The sequence below is a fragment of the Nelumbo lutea genome, chromosome 3, assembly GCF_056320005.1.
Source record: "Nelumbo lutea isolate HS-2025 chromosome 3, American lotus-T2T, whole genome shotgun sequence".
Lineage (NCBI taxonomy): Eukaryota > Viridiplantae > Streptophyta > Magnoliopsida > Proteales > Nelumbonaceae > Nelumbo > Nelumbo lutea.
In genome coordinates this window covers 37,277,618-37,299,331 of record NC_142686.1, presented here as the reverse complement: position 1 = coordinate 37,299,331, position 21,714 = coordinate 37,277,618, and the positions used below count along the sequence as shown (strand labels likewise).

The window sequence follows — 21,714 nt, the reverse complement described above, 5'->3', positions numbered from 1 at the left end:
TAACTGAGGAGGCCGGATATGTGTTTGCGCCATGCTACTTTACAAAATCTTTAAATGATGCTTCAGGGTAATTTTATAAATATGAACGTTTTCTTTTTGGATAGCCTCAGGTAATTTTATAAATAAAAACGTCTTCTGTTTGGGTTATTTACGAGAGGGAGGTTTTTGGCGAATTCTTTAAAAATTTAGGAGAGGCTTTTGCTAAAATAAAATTATAGGAGAGGCTTTTATAATCGTCAGAAATTTTAAGGGAGGATTTTGTATTTTACCCTGATATTAATATTAAATTACTAATAAAGAGGACTTGTTTTCATTGTAATTATTTGCAAGGTTTTTAAAACCGATCTGGAGAACAAACCGGTCAGGGCACCGTTTTTTGGTTCCATGGTTTAATCGTTCAGGTCGAACCGTTTGACCCGTGATATTATAAATAGATAAAAGATAAAAAATATTTATATGTAATAAAAAATAGCAAATAACTCTCTTATCTCTTCCCTTTAAAAAGAGTCTTGACTGCGACCTTGGCGGCGTTGAGCCAGGTTTTTATCTTAAGGTCTAAGACATCCCAACTTCCCAATCCATCTTTTGGATGCTAGAGGCGGTGAGTTGCTCGATTCTGAGACACTAGAGACCTTTGATCTCTTTACTGTAGCTCGAGGAAATCATGCAACCGGCGATGGACTTGAGATCCGAAATTGCGAGCGTGGAAGCTTGCTCAACCTCGGAGATAGAGTAAGCGACAACATGGACGTCGTTTTCATAAGTGTCATCGTAATCGGAAGTGCTGGACGGAGGCGGAGATGAGAGAGGAGCGACCGGAGATGGATTCGAGATAGAAATGATCGAGACGATTGCGATTCGGGATTGAGATGATCGCGAACGGTGACAGTGGGCTTGGTCGCCAATGTCTAGTGTCGAGTGCTGCTGCACTCTCGTCGTTCATGGCTGCAACTAGACCTGTTCATGGGCCTGGTGGCTCGACGGGCCGGGCCTGGCCCCCGGACGAGAACATGTTTATAGGCCTGCGGGCTTAAACTCGGGTCAAAAAGCCCGTCCCACAATAAATTCGAGTCAGGTTCGATTTTGTCAAAATAGTCCGGCCTGACCTAAAATTAGACTTAAAATGGGTTATGTAATTAATGTTTATTTGAATAAATTTTTTGATTTAAGAATGTAAAACTGTGTTTTAAAACGTAAAAGAAAGGGAAAAAAATCTTGTAGGCCCATTGTTCATTTAAATAGAAAAAAAAAACCATCTGAATTTTTAATTCTAATTTGAATTGGGAAAATTGTAAATTTTTTTATTAGGTCGGGCTTTAGGCTCGGGCTCAGGCTTCTGACTTTTATCAGGGCCGAGCTCGGACCCAAGTTATAGGCCCATTGATCGGCCAGGCTCGGGCTCGAGCTCGGGCCTAATGTATTTTTCATTAATGATGAATAAAAACCTAGCCCAAACTTAGCCCGACCCAACCAGGCCCATGAATAGGTCTAGCTGCAAGTCACCGTTGCAAGTGTTGGTGAAGGTGCATTTTTTGTTCGTCGTTCACCATTCGCCATTGCAAGTCCCAACTGCAAGTGCTAGTGAGGGTGAGGTATTTTATTTTTTGTTCACTATTCACCGTTCGCAGTTTGCTGTTCGTCGCTACAAGTTGCCGTTGCAAGTGTTAAAGGGAGTAAGGGATTCGAACTGGATTGGGGATATAGAAGGTATTTTATTATTTATTTTTTATTTAAAACATTGAAAATAAAAATACTAACCCGTGAACCGTTGCTCGGGTTAGTGGTTTTCTGACTTTTCCAATGTTTTTTAATAATTTTCAGTTTTTAATAAAATCGGAACCAAAGAACTGACCGGTTACCGGTTTTTCTGATCCAACCGTCCAGTCCGATCCGATTTTGAAAACCATGATTATTTGCATCGGGGTGTGAAGATGTATTAGGGTTAGGGTCAAAATGGACTAATGAAGGTTGAACACATTGGGTTGGGCCAGATAGGGTTGAGATCAACCCGACCTAACCTCAGTTGAGTTGCATCTTTGGAATTATGTAGGTGTGAACTAAGATATTCAACATTCCGCAATCCACGCAGCATTCCAAAATGAAAAGAGAAGTGAGAAGAACCTTTTAATCCCTTTCTTCGGGAAGATTTTGATGTGTGGTGACTGGTGAGTGACCATGGAGCCATCAACCTTGGCTTGGAGTGGCATCATTCTCACAAAGTGGACAAACATATGAGGAGAAGTCGTTTCAACTGTTTGATCGTCATCATCCTGATCTCTCATATCTGAAGCATTCCCGTGATAGACAGATAACTCGATACAAAATTGAATAATGTTAAGAGGAGGTTTCATTTTCCTATTGTTTGGTCGTAACTCGTGATCGCTCACTGTTTCTGGACGGTACTTGACTCTGGCAATTGGCATCTCAGATCCGTCCTAGTCCTACACATCGCCTTCCACACCCAGTCTGTGTCTGTGTCTGTCTCTCTGCCTGCTAGACGTCGCAAAATCTATTGACTTGAAAAGTTTTCTGTGGGCTTATGCTTTCCATTTTCACTTGAAGTTGATTGGTGGTAAATGGTTTGTATTAGTTGTAAAACCATCAACATGGAAAGGTGAAAATTTGTTTGGTGGATAGTCTCAGTTCATGGTCTGGACTCTGTATTTGCCTAAAATTAAATTCCTCCATGTGCGAGAAACTAATGCTAATGGTGTACCAAAGTATCTTATTTCCATGAAGCGACCTGTCCTCTGCACTTGCTTAATATGAATTAATTAATGTTGTCATTGACTCAGGAAATCCGGATGTGCTACAAAATAAGGCTAGTATGACAGCTACAGAACACAATAACAAATAAACACGTCAGGAATTTAATCGAACATGTGGTGACTACTGATTATGGATCGGTTATGTTATGTGGTTCGCTTGTGGTTGTGGCATTAATGCATTATCCCTACCCCAAGCCCCAAGGCAGGAACATGTATTTCCTTGCTTTTTTGGGGATAAACGTAGACTGGAGGTGGTACTGCATGCACATGGCTGCAGGCAGTGTTAATTGGTTCATTAATATTAGATGCATGTTAAATTTAGATCTCAATCAATTTATTTACTTTTTATTAATTCTAAAGTATATTTTTACATACTTGACCATTGCATACAGCCAATTACGTTTTTTGCTGCATATAGATTTTTGCTTCAAATTAAATGGTTGCCAATTTGCCAAGTTGATTGGTTTGAAAATGGATGATTGGATGATGAACAGATCCAAATTGAAGACTTAATGCATCTCCTTGTGAATGGTTGTAGAAGAGTTACCTAAAAATTATTTGCCGCTTCCAATACAACATAAACTCATATTCTCTCTCTCTGTTTAGGATTCAAAATACTGAATGATGATGTGCTTGGTGGGTATGGAGTTTCTAATAAATCATATTATACATTTGATTGAATTGTATTAATGAATTTTTTGTATGTAGGAAATTAAAGATTCTTATGCACAATATAATACCACGTGTGGTTAGGTTGGAAATATAACATTGCTAATTTAATTTCAAGGTGAAAATGTGAAATGTTCATCTTCAATTCAACCATTGTTGGTCTGGGTATGATCTACTTATATGGTTATTGGTTTCATTGTTGTTGTTGTGGACTGGTGGTTGATGACAGGGGTGAGGCTGTTATTGGAAATTGGAATGTAATGAGATCCAGATTGCCACGTTGCCCTTTGGATGGTTGTCAGTTTGGAGACCGGATCTGCTCTTCACACTTGGTGTCTCACACGCACATCCTATCATCTATTGAGAATATCTTCCGTACTTAATATTTATACATGGTGGATGTGCCTATGATATGCTCATTTATGAGGAACAGATTCCGTTACATCAATTTGCCACATAATGTGAATAGGAATGGCAGCAGGGTGGAGTTGGGGTTGGGGTGTAGAGGTACTCTCCATCCCAACCCCGATTTTTTTTTTATTACTCAACCCTGACCTCAATCGTCATTAGTAGGAAAAATCAACCAACTAATTATAATGGGATTAGATTACTTGATCAAACAGACTCTCTTACCATCTTAAGTGACATCTAACCTAAAAACTTAAAATGTTAGATGAGGTATTTGAATAGGTTAGTATTCTCTAATACCCCCAATTTTTTTTAATTGAAAGTCTGATTTTGTTTTGAGAAACTTAAAAGGAATAAATAAAATTATAAATTTAAATTGATTTCACACTTAACTAACATCATTAATGGAATATATAGGGGCATCGAATATCTCAATTATTGGCCATACATTCCCATCCCACCACAAAAGTTTGTCTACCGAATCCGATTGGGTTGGGAGGCAAGGCCAGGAAAACTTGCCATATGAACACGAACATAATCATCCGAAAAGGGGAGACGAATATACTAAACTATGAATATGATTCATTGGGTGTAGGAAAAAAGCCTTAGCCGGAGCTGAGATCATCAAATGGGACCAGGGGTATTAGGTATTATGTAACATAAGAAAAGGACAAATCACAAATGACCACCAGCTTATGCCTTATATGTAGTGATGTGCATAGCATTGACGAAACTCTAGAAAGTTGGTTTCAGATTTTGAATCAATCAAATTTGTATGCAAGTGTAGAACTCAACTGTTGGTGGTGCTCTTATCGTAGCGCAGAAGGCCAAAGTCTTCAGAAGATAGGTAGTTGGGTGGAACAGTCGGCTGGAAATAAATCTTATTTTCAATTATTCCATTTTTACAATCAAGTTTAATACGCCAAATCAAATCATAAGACACGTGTTCCAGGTGAAAGAATATTGACGTCAATATAAAGGAAAAGACTGATTTATCATTAATTATCATTATCGTCTAGAGGATGATGAAATCATAAACTTGAAAATCATAGAGAATTTGGCTGGATTTATAAATCGTTTTTACCCACACACCGAAGACACCGTGGTGCCTCTTTCTTTATTGTGTTGGCTCAGTTTGATTTGATACCGAATCTTCCGATAATGCAAGACTTTGGCAACCCTATCCTATTTAATAGATTCGTAAATAGACCTGTTCATGGTCTAGGTCGGGCTTTTACTGTGTATTAATAAATTTTTTTAAGGCCTGAGCCCGAGTCTGGCCCGACTATTGGGCTTACAATTTGGGTCCGAGCCCGACCCTTATAAAAAGCCTGAAATCCAAGCCTGGACTCGGGTCCGAAGCCTATACTATTATTATTATTAATGTTGAAGCAGCTGAATAGAAAGAGAGAGATTGAAATTATAAAGAAAAGAATAAATATATATATATATATATATATATTAAATTATAAATATATATTTTAATAAATATTATATTATTTATATATTTTATATAATATATAAAATACATATTATATATTTTATAAGAAGCCCGTGAACACTCCCCTGGTGGGTTTCAGCGGAGAGGAAGTCAGGCCCCTCGGAAAAATAACAGTACCTGTGGAAGTCGGCACATGGCCTTGTGCAGTCAGACTCAACCATGATTTCCTGGTAGTCGAGACCCCCTCCCCATACAATGCCATAATAGGGCGGCCGATCACGCATATCCTACGGGCGGCGGTCTCCACCTACTATTTGGCCATGAAGTTCCCTACGGACTTCGGTGTGGGGGTAGCACGGGGCGACCAGTTCGAGTCCCGCAAGTGTTATGTTGCCGCCCTGAAGGGAAAAACCAAGGCAGCCAATGACCTCGAACTGGAGCGGCCTGCGGAGCAAGGTGAGGAACGAGCTTCGCCCTCAGAGGAAACGGTCGCAATCCCGACTTCGGCTACGGACCCAGCTCGCACACTTCAGATCGGAGCTTCCATCGAGGAACCCCTACGAATCGAACTGACCCGTTAGACAAAAGAAACGCAACTTAGCCCCAGAACGTTGGAGGGCGGTCGACGAGGAGGTCGAGAAGCACCTCGCAGCAGACTTCATAAGGGAAGTCCATTACTCGAGCTGGGTGGCCAACCCGGTGTTGCCCGAAAGATTGCTTCCCCCTCCCCAGAATTGACCGCCTAGTGGACGCGACCTCGGGAAATGAGTTGCTAAGCTTCCTGGATGCCTACTCGGGCTACAACCAAATCCGGATGGACCCATCCGATGAGGAAAAAACCAGCTTCATAACCGAGTTCGGCCTATATTGCTACAAGGTCATGCCCTTCGGACTGAAAAATGCCGGGGCGACTTTCCAAAGACTTGTAAATAGGCTGTTTCGGCCCCTGATTGACACGAAGATAGAGTGCTATGTAGACGACATGGTCGTCAAGACTCAGTTTTCACAAGAATTAATACAAGACTTAGATTCTGTCTTCCAAATCCTGCATCAGTTTAGCATGAAATTGAACCCCAACAAATGTGTCTCCAGCGTCACCTCGGGCAAATTCCTAGGTACATTGTCAATCGGCGCGGTATTGAGGCCAACCCGGACAAGATAAAAGCCATTCTAGATATGAGACCACATCGGAAAGTAAAAGAGGTTCAGAGGCTAAACGGCCGCATAGCCGCTCTAAGCCGCTTCATGTCCAAATCAGCAGACCGCTGCCTACCCTTCTTCAAAGCAATCAAAGGCAAAGGGTTCGAGTGGACCCAGGACTGCCAGCTCGCGTTTGACGAGCTAAAAGGTTACCTCGCTAGTGTGCCGACCTTAGCCCGGCCCGAGGTGGGCGAGGTCTTAGAACTGTACCTCTCGGCAAGCGACGAGGTGGTCAGTTCGGTACTAATAAAAGAAACAGACCGGGTCCAGCGACCCATCTATTATGTTAGTAAAATTTTGCAGGGAGCAGAGACAAGGTACCCGCAAATAGAAAAGCTAGCATACGCCCTAGTGACAGCAGCTCGAAAACTCCGCCCATACTTCCAGGCTCACACCGTCATCGTCCTGACTGACAAACCTTTGAGACAAGTTTTACTCAAACCCGAGGTTTCCGGTCGACTGACGAAATGGGCCATCGAACTCAGCGAGTACAACCTCCAGTACAAACCAAGAACCGCTATTAAGGCCCAAGCTTTGGCAGATTTTATCGCCGAGTGCACTTTCAGCCACGAAGCCCCACAGGTCGAGCCCGAGGTCCCCAGTTCGGGCGAACCCGGAGCTCCCGAGCTAATAGAATCCGAACCCCGTGAAGTAGCACCTAGTGTGGCATCTCTCCTGGTCAGGCGAAACGCAAATTGGGATGAGGAGCCCTGGATCCTTCACGTGGATGGTTCCTCGAACCGGCAAGGAAGCGGAGCTGGAATAGTCTTATGCGGCCCGGGCGGCACAAAATTAGAATACGCACTACGCTTTGAGTTTGCGGCATCCAACAACGAGGCAGAGTACGAAGGACTGATAGCTGGGCTGGACCTAGCGCGAAAGGTAAAGGCAAAACACTTGGTCATCTGTAGCGATTCCCAGCTCGTGGTCAACCAAGTTACATGCGAGTATGAAGCACGAGAGCTCTCCATGATCGCATATTTGGCCAAAGTAAAAGAAGCCCTGCTCAACTTCCAGTCACACTTCATCAGGCAAATCCCGAGGTCAGAAAACACTGAGGTCGACGCTCTATCCCGGTTAGCCAGCACAAGTCACAACAACATGAGAACTGTTTACACAGAGGAGGTCACTCCCGTCTTGGAAGCAGAGCCAAGCTAGATCGACCCACTCGCGAGCTTCTTGATAGATGGAACCCTCCTTGTAGAACGCAATGCGACCAAGAGGGTGCAGCGCCAGGCAGCCAAATACGTCATAATAGATGAATGGTTATACCGACGGTCCTACACGTTCCCCCACTTGCGTTGCCTGCGACCTGTCGAAGCCGAGTTCATACTCCGCGACACTCATGAAGGCCTGTGCGGCGGACACTTGGGGGGCAGAGCACTCGCCCAAAAAGCACTTCGACAAGGATACTACTAGCCAATGGTGAAGGCAGAAGCTTTCGAGCTCGTCAGAAAATGCGACAAGTGTTAGAAGCACGCCAATATCCACCATCAACCTGCCTCCGACCTCAAATACCTCGCCAGCCCGTGGCCCTTTGCACAATGGGGCATCGACCTCCTGGGGCCATTCCCACCAGCAACAGGTGGAAGAAAATTCCTAGTTGTTGCAGTAGATTACTTTACGAAGTGGATAGAAGACGAACCTCTGGCAACTATTACTGCCCGAAACATACAGAACTTCTTTTGGAAGAACATAGTATGTCGCTTCAGGTTACCTCGGGTACTAATCTCTGACAATGGCAAGCAGTTCGAGGATATCAAGTTCCAAGAGTGGTGCCAGAACATGGGGATTCGGCAAAACTTTACATCAGTCGCGCACCCGCAGGGAAACGGTCAGACGTAAGTAATGAACAGAGCCATCCTGCGCAGATTGAAAGCACGTCTGGATCGAGATAAGGGATTGTGGACCGAAGAGCTACCAAGTGTCTTATGGGCTCACCGAACTACAAAAAAAACTGCCACGGGAGAAACCCCCTTCAACCTCACCTACGGCACTGAAGCAATGATCTCGGTGGAAATCGAAGTACCAACACTGCGACTAGAAACATACGACGATCGAATGAACGGAGACGAGTTACGTACCAACCTTGACCTATTGGACGAGGTAAGGGACCTTGCACACATCCGAACAACGGCATACCAGCAGTAGGTAGCTCGCTACTACAATACCAGAGTAAAGCAACGAAGCTTCCGAGTTGGCGACCTGGTCCTTCATAAGATTATGGTGCCCGAACCCGGCGTGGGCAAACTTGGACCAAACTGGGAAGGGCCCTATAAAGTAAAAAGAGCGCTCGGGGGTGCATACGAACTCGAAACCTTGGAAGGCAAACAAGTACCTCGAGCGTGGAACATTGTGAATTTAAGGCGATACTACCTATAAACCGCCAAGCGAAGTGGACGAAATAAGGTCCTATGGGCCACGATGCAGAGCCAAGAGGAACCTCGGCGTAAACAAGCAAAGAAGTCAAGCATATTATCAGCTCGTCGAAAAATCAGTTTGCTGCAAAAAAGCCTTTGTGGCAAAACAGGTCGCGGAAGTATAATAACCCGGACAAAGTGGCATCGACAAAGAATCAGTTCGGGGAAAAGGAACACTTGGGCAAAAAGACTATCTATTCCGTTACAAGAAACAGGAGTACATTGGCCATCAGAAGGGACTTACAAAAAAAAAAGTTACATGCCCGGAGCTACTTCTTCGCCATCAGAAGGCACTTCAACAACACCTGAAGGCCCTGCCTCTACTTCAAAGTCCGGCTCGCCATCGGCAGCATTGGCCATCTCCTGAGTTTTACGTGAAGTGGATATGACACTAACATCGAGGTCGGGGTACGTATTCCGGATCATCCACCTGCTCAATTTGAACCCCCTTCTGTAAGAATCCACCATCAGATCGTCAAAACGCGGAGAGGCAATGTAGTCTTCAACTGCCTTCTTCTTGGCATCTTCAATGCCTTGGGAAAAAATCTGTGTTCTCTCCCTGATGTCCTCCTGAAGATATTCGACTTGATGCTGCAAATCCAACTTCAAGTTCGCCATATGCTTGACAACTTCCCTCATGGCCTCGGCGTCACGCTGAGACCTTGCTTGCCTGGCCATCGCGACGCGAGCAGCCTCTTCGGCAGCATAAGCGGCCGCCTCAACAGCCTGGGTATTTGCCTCTGCAACACAGAAAGCTTCTTCAGCAGCATGAGCGGCAGTCTCAGCAGCTCGCGCCTGTCGTGAGCTCCTCTCCACTTGGGCCGCTAAGGCATGAATTGAAGAATTCACCTACCAAAAGAAACAAGTGAGCAATAACAACAAAAGTGACAGAAAATGAAAAAGGCAGACGGAATCTAACTTACCACCATAGCATGTGTTACGGCGTGGCAGGCAACCTGATTCAAGGGAAGATCGGTCCACGCCGCGATCTCCTCAGGGAAAGTAGTCTCCCTACTCTTCTGAAGAGCGTAGTTCGGCGTCAACACGCTCCTGAACTCCCCTTGAGCTCCTGAGCCCAAGGGCCCAGCCCGCGTATGAGCGGACCTAGAGTGAGCAGGAGCACTTGAGTATGCAGGAGCGCCCGTATGAGTGGTCTCAGCGTAAGGCACCCCGACAGTTTCGTGCATCAGTGGAGTCACCTCGGGCTCCCTGGGCAGATCCTCCGGTGTGTGGTCTGGAACTTGGGGCTCCTCATCTAGGGGCAGCTCGGTACGAGTTCGCTTGGCGACCTGCTTCCTCCTCTTCATACCTTGGAACAGACGCCCCCCCACGAGTTCTCTCCGCGTCCATCACACCTGTAGAAACGAGTTCGACATCAGAAAAAATGAAAAGAACAAAGCAAGCAAGAAACCGCATAGCTAGAAACCTACTCGAACTCAGGTCGGCCGCAATAAGTTTGGCCTCCGTTAAGTAGTGATGGCACTTTAAACCTTGTCGTGTCCATGCTGGAGGCCCTTCACCATCTCTTTATTGAGAGTAACGCCTAAATCAGGAGCGGCCTCACCCCACCCGGTCTGAAAGGGCCATCCTTGTGCACTTCGCACGCCGAAGTAGTCCCGCTTCTATGCCGGGACCTTATTAGGAAGATCGTGCAGAAGCTTAAAACCCTGGCGAGGAGAAAGGTAATATGCCCGTCTTCCCCCAGGAAGAGAACCCGCCTGTCTCTTGAGCATCAAGATAGAGGAGAATATCTCCAAGTCCAAGGGGAAGTTCTGCTCGCAAAAAAAGGAAACTGTCCCCACCAGGTTCCGAATAGAGTTCGGATGAAGTTGGCCAATGGTGACACCAAAGTGGTTTATGACTTCGACGAGAAGGGGGTGGAAAGGAAGTCACAACCCCGCAGCGAGTTGCTCTCGAAAAATCACGATCTCATCAGGACCATGTTCCCAAGGAAAGCTACCTGAAGGAATAAAATATGTATACCCCCCAGGAAGGTTGTAAGACATAAGTATGGATTGAAGCCCCTCAGGCGTCATGGTCGAGGGATCAAACCTGTCTAGCATCCGACCTCGGCGGGAGGTAGACGCCAAACTGCCCGAAGCGGCTTGGCCTACTGGTTCATAGTCCTCGAGTTCCACCTCAGGATCACTGAGGCAATCGGGGGACACGGCTCGATTGGTAGAACCTACGCCGGTCCTACTTGAAGAATCATCTGAGCTATCAAAGCTAGACATTGGGGAAAAGGTGGATTCAGGAAAGTACTCACCGGAAGAAAGTTTGAAGGCTCTAGAGACTGGAACAAGCCAAAGAACCTTGAAGCTATGTAACCAGCCTTGATGCAAGCTGGAAAAAACTTGGATGCGAGCTGAAAAGTTGGACGCGAGCTCAGTAGACAAACTGCAGAAGTGACAAATCGACTGGGGTCCCCCACTATTTATAGCTACAGTAACCAAGAATCGACTGTGCAGATCGAAGACGATCCGACGGCCCACGTTTTCGCTGACCGCACGTCCCATAAGGTCGAGACGTGATTGGCGCACGTCTTTCCGAAAAAAGCGAAACGTTAGTGCACGCCTTTTTGAAACCGACGTCGCTTCGACACGCGTCTTTCCGAAACTGATGCATGGCACGCCTTTTGAATGACCCGCTGTCACGTCCCAGTGGCGCGAATTTTTGAAATTTAAAACGCGCGCTGTCACAACCATCAACATTCATGAGTAGGCATGTTTCCAGCCTTCTCGGAAACCGAAGAACCCTGGCAAAAGCAACTCTTGCAGTCATGATTTGAAGGACGGGACAAATCCACCTACTACCTCGCGAGACTCCCCGCACCAGGGCAAGACCCTTGGCGCGAGGAGTGGGGGGCAATTGATGAGGGAAGATTTGGCCCGACCTCACTGTTACGCGACACGTGACAGAAACAACAGCTCGGCAAAAGGGGCCAAGCCTAAGGCGTGAACAAGGGAACACCGGTGGACTGAACTCCCTACGGGGGGCCCAAACTCACCCTTAGCCCAAAACCAGAGTAATTCGAACTGGCCAACTTTGTAACAGCTCGGGATACACCTCGCCGAATTGACCAACCTTGTAACAACTCGGGATATACTTCGTCGAACTGGCCACCTTGTAACAGTTCGGGATGCACCTCGCCGAACTGGCCAACCTTGTAATAGTTTGGGATACACCTCGCCGAACTGGCCACCTTGTAATAGTTCGGGATACACCTCGCCGAACTGGCCAACCTTGTAACAGTTCGGGATACACCTCGCCGAACTGACCTGCCCTATAGATATATCCGAGCTCAAGACTTCGCCTCGCTCAGCACTCCGCATCACCTTCTGGGCACCAAAACCAAACAAGTCGTACCATGCCTGACACTGAGGAAGTCCATGCCCGAGGGCGCCGCACCTGACTGACTTGGGATCTGACGTTTGGCGGCCGCACTCTAAACGGCCACCTGCCACCGCCACTGACACCACCATCTCCAGTTAGAGAGACGGTTAGGTAGTGACGGTTCTGTCCCAGCAGAAAGGACGACGGCCGAGTTGACAAGCACAAGGGTAATCATATCCGATCTGACAAGGGCCTCGGAGCGAGTGCGCGAAGTGATTATAAGAGCCCCCTGCCCCCAAAAAACAAGGTATGCAAACTTTGCGCTATCTGGTATTATCTTGCTTTTGAAGGATTCTAACTTGAGCTTCGGAGCCGCTACACCGGGTTCCCCCCCGGAGCTTCCTCATCTCCTCCGTTTCAGGTTCCCTGCTACCCCGTTCAGAAGCAAGGTCGTGGACAGCTAAGACCGGCCGGATCGCGCTCCATCAGGATTGTTATTAGACTACTTGAGGTCGCTTCCGGTGAAAACAGAATCACATTCATTGAGCAAAGAATAAGGGCAAAAAGGGACATTTCTTCATTTCTCTTACAACTTGTTGGTGATGACAATTGTCATTAATAGTAGGGTACTTTAAGATAATAATCAAACAGTAAATGTACTATTTATCAATTAACTAAATTATAGGAATACTTTAAAAGGTTTGCCCTTTACTAAAAAAAATTTACAATAGACCCAAACCTTATTAGGCCATTTTTTCTCAAAGCCCTACATCTTCTACTCCCCATCTCATTTTCTTATTTAACTTGCCCCCCGAAAAGAAAATTTCTAACTCTGCCATTGTTTTCAATACACGATTAAAACATGCTGTGAGGTCGATATGAGGCATGCTCTGTGAAGAAGAGATCCAAACTCCCCACGTTTTTTGATTTTGTCATAGCCTCATGCATACTTTTTAAATTTTCTTACTCGCTCCATGGTCCAAACAATAACTGATTGAACATCTCTTACTAAGTTACTCTAAGTTTGTAATAGAGGGTTTCAGTCTTGATATGAATATATAAGTTTATCACCTTTGGATCGTACCTTAATAGAGGGGTTTTCAGATTATAACGGGCCAAAACGTTTGGTTGAACCGCTGATTAGAAACTGAAGACCAAAGTTGTTCTATTTTTTAGTTGGCTTTTAAAACCTTACATAAAAGTGAAACTAAAACATTTTAGTAGCACATAAATGATAGTTGTTCAAATACTTTATTCTTCAAATCCAATTAATAAATTGAATCATTTATAAAAATGCAGTGAAAAAATCAAAATTTAAATGATTTTTTCATCTTTTATACCATTTAAGTATTAATTCTAAGTGTGCATGACACATGCCCTTATCGTAGTATCAAAAAAAATTAATAGAACAGAAGATAAAAGAAAAAGGGTAGAGAATTCAGTATATTAACAACTCCACAGTAATGGTCACTCCTCAACCAATTTAAACAATTGGTCCTATTCTCTAGTAATGAGAAGAATCAATCACTCTTGAAGTTGGTAATTGAGTTGGTCGAGGCGGCATGGATCAAGACATTAGAGAAGCAGTTTGGGCTAAGGTTGAGAGTTTGTTAAACTTTGAAAGGGCCCAGTCTGAGAATATGGGCCAACGCCTTCCAAAGTTTGAAAAGGCAACTTTAGTCCCTAAAGTTGGCCACTTTAGATGTTACTCTTAATTGTGTTAAAAAATAAATTTTGTTACTTAGTTCAAGGATTTTATCAAATTAAAGTCATTAAATTAACAATAGTAAATAATTAACACAATTAAGAGTAAATTATTACTTAAACACTAACTTAATTAACATAAGTAATAGTAAGCCAACAATATTAATTTACTTAATTAATCTACTTTACAGAATTTCTTTAATTACTTTATTTACTTAATTAAAAGTAACTTAATTTATTAATTTACCTTAACTTATCTTTGATTATTTAATTACTCTATTTACTTAGCTTAATTTGTTTAATTGACTTAATTTACTTATTTAGTTTAATTAGCTTAACTTCTTTAATTGCTCTATTTACTTAGCTTAGTTTACTTAATTTACTTAAACAATTAGTTAATTCACTTAATTGGCTTAACCTACTTATTTAGATTGATTAGCTTTATTTTTTTTATTTTACTTAATTAACTTAGATTCTTTAATTAGTTTAATCTACTTATTGCTTAATTTACATAGTTGGATTTATTTACTTATTTAGTTTAATTAGCTTAATTTCTTTAATTGCTCTATTTACTTATCTTAATAATTAGTTAATTTGCTTAGTTTTATGGTTTTAAAATCATGATTGACTCGTGCAATCAAACCGTTTGACCCAAGAACCTATCAAATATCCAGTTCCATTTTATACCTGGTCCGAAGTTTTCGAGAAAAAGAACATTAACTTGGTCAACAAACAGCTAAGCTGAATGGTTGAACCGCTAAACTGTTTGATCCAATAAATGGCTTTCATATCATTTTAATTTTTATTTTTCAAAATGTCACGGGCTGATCCATTTCAACTAGACAATCGAACCATTGACCCAAAAACTAGTGGTCAAAGTAGTTTCATTTTGGATGGTTTTCAAAACCTTGCTTAATTGGCTTAATTTACTTATTTAGATTGATTAATTTTGTTTATTTAATTAACTTAGCTTTCTTGATTAATATAATTTACTTATTTAATTGTTTAATTTATATAGTTGGCTTACTTTACTTAATTATCTTAATTAAGATTAACTTTATACCACTATAGATCTTGAAGTTTACTTGTGGTGGCCCCTTTTCAAACTTTAGGATCTAAAGTGGCATTTTCAAACTTGAACAGTACTACATAAACATGTTTTTATTATTATATTTATTGACTAACAAATTTGTTGATGAAGCCTCTAACGTCTTCTTACGACAAAAGATTACATCTCCATGCTGTGCTTAGGCCATAGAAATGGCCCCTACGCCAGCTAGGAGGAGAAACAAAGTATATTGTATCTCGAGTTTGGATATGCTGATACTGATAATCACACATTACTGGCCACGCACATCTTGCTGCACATCATCAGAAACATTGGTTATACTTTAAAATACCGATATTTTCGATATATAACTAGATGTTCGTGACCAACAATGTATTGTGATCAGCACATCTTGTATCTCTCCCTTCCCTCCAACTTTACCCGCTACTTTATCAGCTATCTCATTACACTCTTGTTTAATCGAACAGATGTCAATCAATTAGTGGCGCGTAGACTTTAACTTGTCGTCAACGCTTAATCAACTAAAGTATATCCTACTCCGTGAGGGACCCTTAAGCTTAATAATTACTTTCTCGCTTTCCTGGAAGTTGTCGCTCAGCATTCAGCAACACATCCTGCCATCTTATCATCTCTCTCTCTCTCGACCCAATCCATGGAACCGAAATTCCTCTCCACCGGGTTCCAATATTCAACCCTGCCGGAGAACTATGTCCGGCCAGAATCCGAGAGGCCTAGACTATCACAAGTCACTAACTGCCCGGACATTCCGGTTGTGGATTTGGCTTGCGTGGACAGAAGTAGAATAAGCCAGCAAATTGGGAATGCATGTCGCTGCTTTGGTTTCTTCCAGGTCTTCTATTGCTATTCTTCACTTCATTCTCTTTCTTTCTTTCTCTTTCTCTGCAATACATATACTGTCTGTATATGTACTTATATCCTATTTAATTTCTTGATGAGGTGGGGGCTCTTTAATCTTATTATATTATTGATGGTTAATTAGTTATGGGTGTATCGTAGGTGATAAACCATGGAATACCGGTGGAATCAACGATGAGAATGTTGGAAATGGCGAAGGAGTTCTTCCACATGCCAGTGGAAGAGAAGATGAAGTACTACTCGGATGATCCATCCAAGACGCTAAGATTGTCTACGAGCTTCAATGTGAAGAAAGAAACGGTTCGCAACTGGAGAGACTATCTCCGCCTTCATTGTTATCCTCTAGACAAATACGTGCATGAATGGCCTTCTCATCCTTCTTCCTTCAAGTACGATTTTCTTCCTCTTACTCAGCCTTTCTCTTCTTTGAAATTTGTCTTTCTTGGATTCCACTCAAAAATACTGTCCGATCTCTTAATGGGCGTACACTTACCAACAAAAAATTCCCACAATTCTAAACCACCCCTTTGGCCTCTTAATTTACACTAACCAATAAAAATTCATCAAAATTCTAAACCATCCCCTTTGGCATGTAAATTTCCAATTGTTAGTTAGTATACACCTTCATACAAGGAGTAAAGTGTAGGAGATCTTAGGATTGAATTTGAGCCGAATCAAATATTTGGCTATTCGAGATCGACTCGCTAATAAATTATTAGGCTCGAGTTTGTGTTATTTTCAAGCTAGAGACTTAAGTTCAAGCGCAACTCAAGTCAAAAGCTCGAAAGTTTGGGCTCAACTTGATTGCCTCTAGTTGCAGGTCTCCTTCAGCTATTGAGGTGTCAAGTTGAGGTCCCCCTCAACAGCCAAGGTGCCAAATTGAGGCCTTCCTCAGTTGTCGATAGGGTTGTAAGTCGGGCCGGGTTAGGTCGGGTTGAGGCCAACCCTAAGCTCTAAACCAGTAACCCTAAACTACCCCAACCCGGCCTTCAACCCGACCAACCCAACCCGAAGCCAATTTCAGGTTGGGTTGGACTTGGGTTGGGCCCAACCCAACCTTCTTCCCATCCCTTAAAACCTCATAGAATTTCTCGATTTTAGATCTTAGCTCAACTTTCGCTACATATATTAATCTTACGTTTCATTATTATTTGTTTGTTGACACTTTTTTTTTATTCTTTTGGTACAAAATTCAAAAAACAAGTGTTAGAAATAACTATAGCTTATTATGAGTTATGACTTATGATAAATCTTTTATGGACAACAAACAACAAAGAGGAGATGAAGAATAAAATTTTCAATAAACATAAAATAATGTTATTAAGGTTTTAGTCTTTCTAATTAGGATTTAGTGAAGTGATTATCTTAAAAGAAATACATGATATTATGTAATGGAGGTTATACAAATATCATGCATCTAAACAAATAAATGTATTTTATATATTACATATAACATATATTTATATATGGCATATACTATAGAGTCAAGTTCGAATTGGATCGGATTGATAGTAAAGTCGAGATCATGAATTCAACGCTAACCCTAACCCGAACATCATCCCGACCAAGTTGCAGCCTTAGTAGTCGAGGTCTTGATCCGAGGTGCCAAGCTGAGGTGATTGGCTAATAATTAATTTTATGCAGATATGATTTTTTTTATAAGTTATGTAGATGTGATATGATCCGGTCATAAATAGATAGGTCTTAATATTCCAATTGATTGAATTTTCCAACTTTTCGGCCAATTGATTGATATAATCTAATACACTTGACTTAGGTTCCTACTTCCAAGCTCCCACGGTGGATAGGGGTGGCAATTTTCCCGTCCCCGATGGGTACCCAGGCTCCCCAACCCGTTGGGGTCGGGGATGGGGGTACCTTGGCGGGGTCGGGGTCGGGGATGGGGCTATTCATGAATCCCTGATCGGGGATGGGAATGGGGATGAAGAATGCAATCCTCGCCTTGACCCATCCCTGATTAATATTATATATATAATATTATATTATTATTATATTATATATATTATATATAACATTATATTATATAAGTATAATAATTATTAACTTATTTATAAAACAGTAAAAACTGAAAGTCTAAAACATAATTCGAAGAAATCAAGAAAACTTGAAAAGTTGGAAAACCCTTAACCCTCGACTAAATGAGTTACCAGTCTTCATTCTTCTATATTCGACAAAGAAGGCTCAAGAGAGGTGACTAAACCACAAAACTAGTAAACCCTAGCTTCGTCTTTGTTGTCGATTCGCCGACTGCCAACTGCCATCACTGACTGTTGCCACTACCCACTCGCTCATCGGACATCAAACAAAGGAGAGGCAGAGAACTAAGGAAGAGACTTTGTCTTTGTCGCTGATACGCAGACCGCTGACCTTCATCATCGTCGTCGCCGCTGTCACCCTTTGGACTCTCTCTCATCAATCATCATCGACATACTCTCCCAAATCCCAACGGTCCTCTCTTTCTCTTAGTTTCGGGGATTCCTTTCCCCGTTGGGGATTGGGGACAGGGATGGGGTGATTTGGGGGTCGGGGATGGGGTATGTACTGCCCGCCTCGAACCCGCCCCGTTGCAATTCCTAACGGTAGATAAATTAGCTACGTCTCTCTTGTTTGGAAAAATCTAAAAATTCCACGTGACGTCAGAAAAAGAGTGAAAGTGAATCCAGTCCCATGACCCACGACCCATCGGCATCTGGCCATCTCCATTCTCCAATTTGGACTTTTTGGTGTGGATTGCTGCTCTGCCATCCTTATCGCATAGTTTCACACGTGGGGCAGCTGCATACCACGCCAGTGAACTAGTGAAGGAAAACCTAACCAAAGTCATTCTCTCTTAACTATTGGACTTTTCGTTTGATCGCCCTTTTGTTCGTGGGCTTTCTTTCATATGTGTGGTGACGAGTTCAGTGTTTTGAACCCACGGCCAAACCGGTTGGTCTTTGGTTCACCCAGATTTTGGGTCTGTTTCATTCTGAACCATTTTCACTTTCATGGATGATGTAGTTAGGTTGTTCATATATTATCTTTTCCAATCTAAAACTATTGGGATGATCCAGTTTTCAATGACTGACGAATCCGGTTTTTGCTCTCCACGTATTTTGTTCACTATTAAGTATTCATAATCATATAATTGTAATTAAATGACCATACACCACTCCATCTCCATCATGGCCGGGTCCATGCATATTTTTTTATTGAATTAATGCTTCTGGATATAAAGCTTTACCACCCCATAATGGTTTGAGTTGAGGTTTGTTGTATTGGTATGAGTAGGGATGTAGTAAGTAGATACAGTAAAGAAGTTCGGCAACTTGGGTTCAGATTACTGGAATACATATCAGAGAGCTTAGGGTTAGAAGCAGAATACATGGAGAAAGTTTTGGGTGAACAAGGGCAACACATGGCCATTAACTACTACCAACCATGCCCCCAACCAGAGCTAACATATGGATTGCCGGCTCATACAGACCCCAACGCCATTACCATCCTTCTTCAAGATGAACAAGTAGCTGGTTTGCAAGTGTTCAAGGATGGAAACTGGTTTGCGGTAAATCCCCAACCGGATACATTTATCATTAACATGGGTGATCAATTACAGGTAACAAAATACACTAATTAATGGCCAATTTCATGAATTAAAATGATGTAATAATGTAAGGACCTTGATCAACTCAAATCCAAAAATTAATTAATTGTAGGCATTGAGTAACGGGCAGTACAGAAGTGTGTGGCATCGAGCCGTCGTCAACACTGAGAAGCCAAGGATCTCGGTGGCTACATTCTTGTGCCCTGCCAATCATGCAGTGATCGCCCCGGCGGAGGGGCTCACTGAGGACGGAACTCCTGCCATGTACAAGAGTTTTACTTACGAGGAGTACTATCAAAAGTTCTGGAGCAGGAACTTGGATCAACAACATTGCCTAGAGCTGTTCAAGAATAATTGAAGCTCTAGATTCGCTCTTGAAGTCGAGCTTTGAATTTGCTTTCTTTTATTCGCTTTTATCATCTTTCTCTGAACTCTAGCTAGAACTGTAAACCTTATTGTGTATTAATTTTATGGAGAATGTTCAAACTTTGTCTTGTTTATTTCTTCACTTTGTATTGGATTTCAGTTTCCCTTGAAAATTTGTCCCACAACTTTTATCTTCTTCATTCTACGTACCCATAAATAGTTTTTGTTAATATGGCGGAGTCCTGATATACAGGTCTAGGACATTAAAAACTAAAAAGGTGTAGATATTATACCTTATGCAGGTTGGGTGACAAATTAAGGATGGTCAATGAATTTTCTTTTAATTTGACCATGACAGTCCTGTGTTTATCTCAGTTCTTTTTTTTTTATCTGCTTCATCACCCCTCTCTCTCTCTCTCTAATGCACTCTCAGTCTTTAATTCATATATATTGTTGGAATTCTTATTTTAGTTTGGTTCAGGTTTACCTTCTATTCTTTGCTTTTATTTTTCTTTATATATATTTTTTTTGTGACCTGAACTCGCTCCTACTATCTTCTTTCTTTGGCAGGGATTGATTTTTTTTTTTCTGCTCATTTAAGCATATACTTTTCCTAGGTAGGAATCTTATCAATTTACTTATTCTGTGATACAATTGGTTTATTTTGATTTCCTATCTAGATTATTGAATTTTATTTTAACAATTTGAAGGCCAATTTCCCCCATTAGGTAAAGTATGATTCCGACCAGAATTGGGTTTATGTAGTATAAATCATCTTTTATTTCGAGGGTTGTTCTTTTTTTAAACTTAGAAGATTGAAGTGAAACACTGAAACTAAACTGTATCTATACTACATAATGATCACCCTATACTTAATATGGGGATATTATTTTGACCATGGTTTTAAAAACTGACCTATAAACGAAACTGTTTTGACCACCGGTTTCTGGGTCAAATGGCCCGAAGCAGTCTGAACCCCAGTTAAATGGTTTTATGGTCCAAAACCAGACCTGGAGCCATGATCGGTTCCTGGGTCAAACAGTCTAACTGTCCAGTCCGGTTTGGTTTTCAAACCATAATTTTGACATATTGTGCTTGACAACCATTATTTACTTGATTTTTTTTGTTAATCCATTATTTATTTCATTTAAGAGATCAAATAAGGTTTTATTTGTAAATGTTTGTATTTTAACAAAATTCTTTTTGTGGTAGATGTGTTTTAATAAAATTCAATTAGAAATTTTAGTGTCCCACCTTATTTGAATTATGGCTATGTTTGGTTGCAGTGCAAATTTATTTGCACTAGTACAAATGTATACGAGTGCAAATGTAAAAAATGCAAATTCTTGTTTAATTTTGTTTTGGATTTTACTTTATCCTACCTCATGTCTTAATTTACTTTATTTTTATTGCATCAAACAGAAAAGGCTAAAATTTGAAACAAAATAGGTCAGAATTTACACTTAAATCATTTGCACTGTCATCGTTTTACATCAGTACAAATGTATTTGCATTGCAACCAAACACAGCCTAAGTATTTTTTAAAAGCAAAATTAACTGCTTCAGTTTTTTTTTTTTTTTTTTTTTTTATGGCTAACCAATTATCTGAACTAAATGCCCTTTGATTGGATTTACTGAGTATAATCCCCCAATAACTAGGGGTGCAACTCGGATTAGTTCAAGTTAACATTCTACACTGTTTTGGATAGGGTTCTTTCAAATTTTAACAAAATTCCGACCCGCCATTTCTTTTACACTTTAAAAGCCAGTTACTCTCTCATGTTATCCACATATTGGATATTATTGAATAAAGCAGCCAAGGATATATAAAAATTGGGTCAAAGGTTGTCACCATG

The 21,714-nt window shown here is 41.8% G+C and overlaps 1 protein-coding gene across 2 annotated transcripts; it reads left to right on the top strand.

Moving 5' to 3' along the window:
* The first annotated feature begins 15,604 nt into the window (after positions 1-15,604).
* Positions 15,605-20,058, top strand: DMR6 (2-oxoglutarate (2OG) and Fe(II)-dependent oxygenase superfamily protein). Of its 2 annotated transcripts, none has more exons than XM_088975623.1 (4): positions 15,605-15,862; positions 16,030-16,277; positions 19,228-19,504; positions 19,605-20,058. In XM_088975623.1, exons 1-4 carry the CDS (start codon positions 15,665-15,667, stop codon positions 19,848-19,850), a joined length of 969 nt encoding a protein of 322 aa, XP_088831749.1. In that variant the 5' UTR covers positions 15,605-15,664; the 3' UTR covers positions 19,851-20,058. The 2 variants fall into 2 exon arrangements, with proteins under 2 accessions (XP_088831749.1, XP_088831748.1); XM_088975622.1 differs by having other exon boundaries at positions 19,180-19,504.
* The last annotated feature ends 1,656 nt before the right edge of the window (positions 20,059-21,714 follow it).

What these genes read in the sequence shown, in the direction of transcription:
- DMR6 (XM_088975622.1), top strand. Translation starts at nt 15,665, where the DNA reads ATGGAACCGAAATTCCTCTCCACCGGGTTCCAATATTCAACCCTGCCG. An exon ending in GCTGCTTTGGTTTCTTCCAG is followed by an intron (nt 15,863 to 16,029) that starts GTCTTCTATTGC and finishes GGTGTATCGTAG; the next exon opens with GTGATAAACCATGGAATACC. An exon ending in TCTCATCCTTCTTCCTTCAA is followed by an intron (nt 16,278 to 19,179) that starts GTACGATTTTCT and finishes TGGTATGAGTAG; the next exon opens with GGATGTAGTAAGTAGATACA.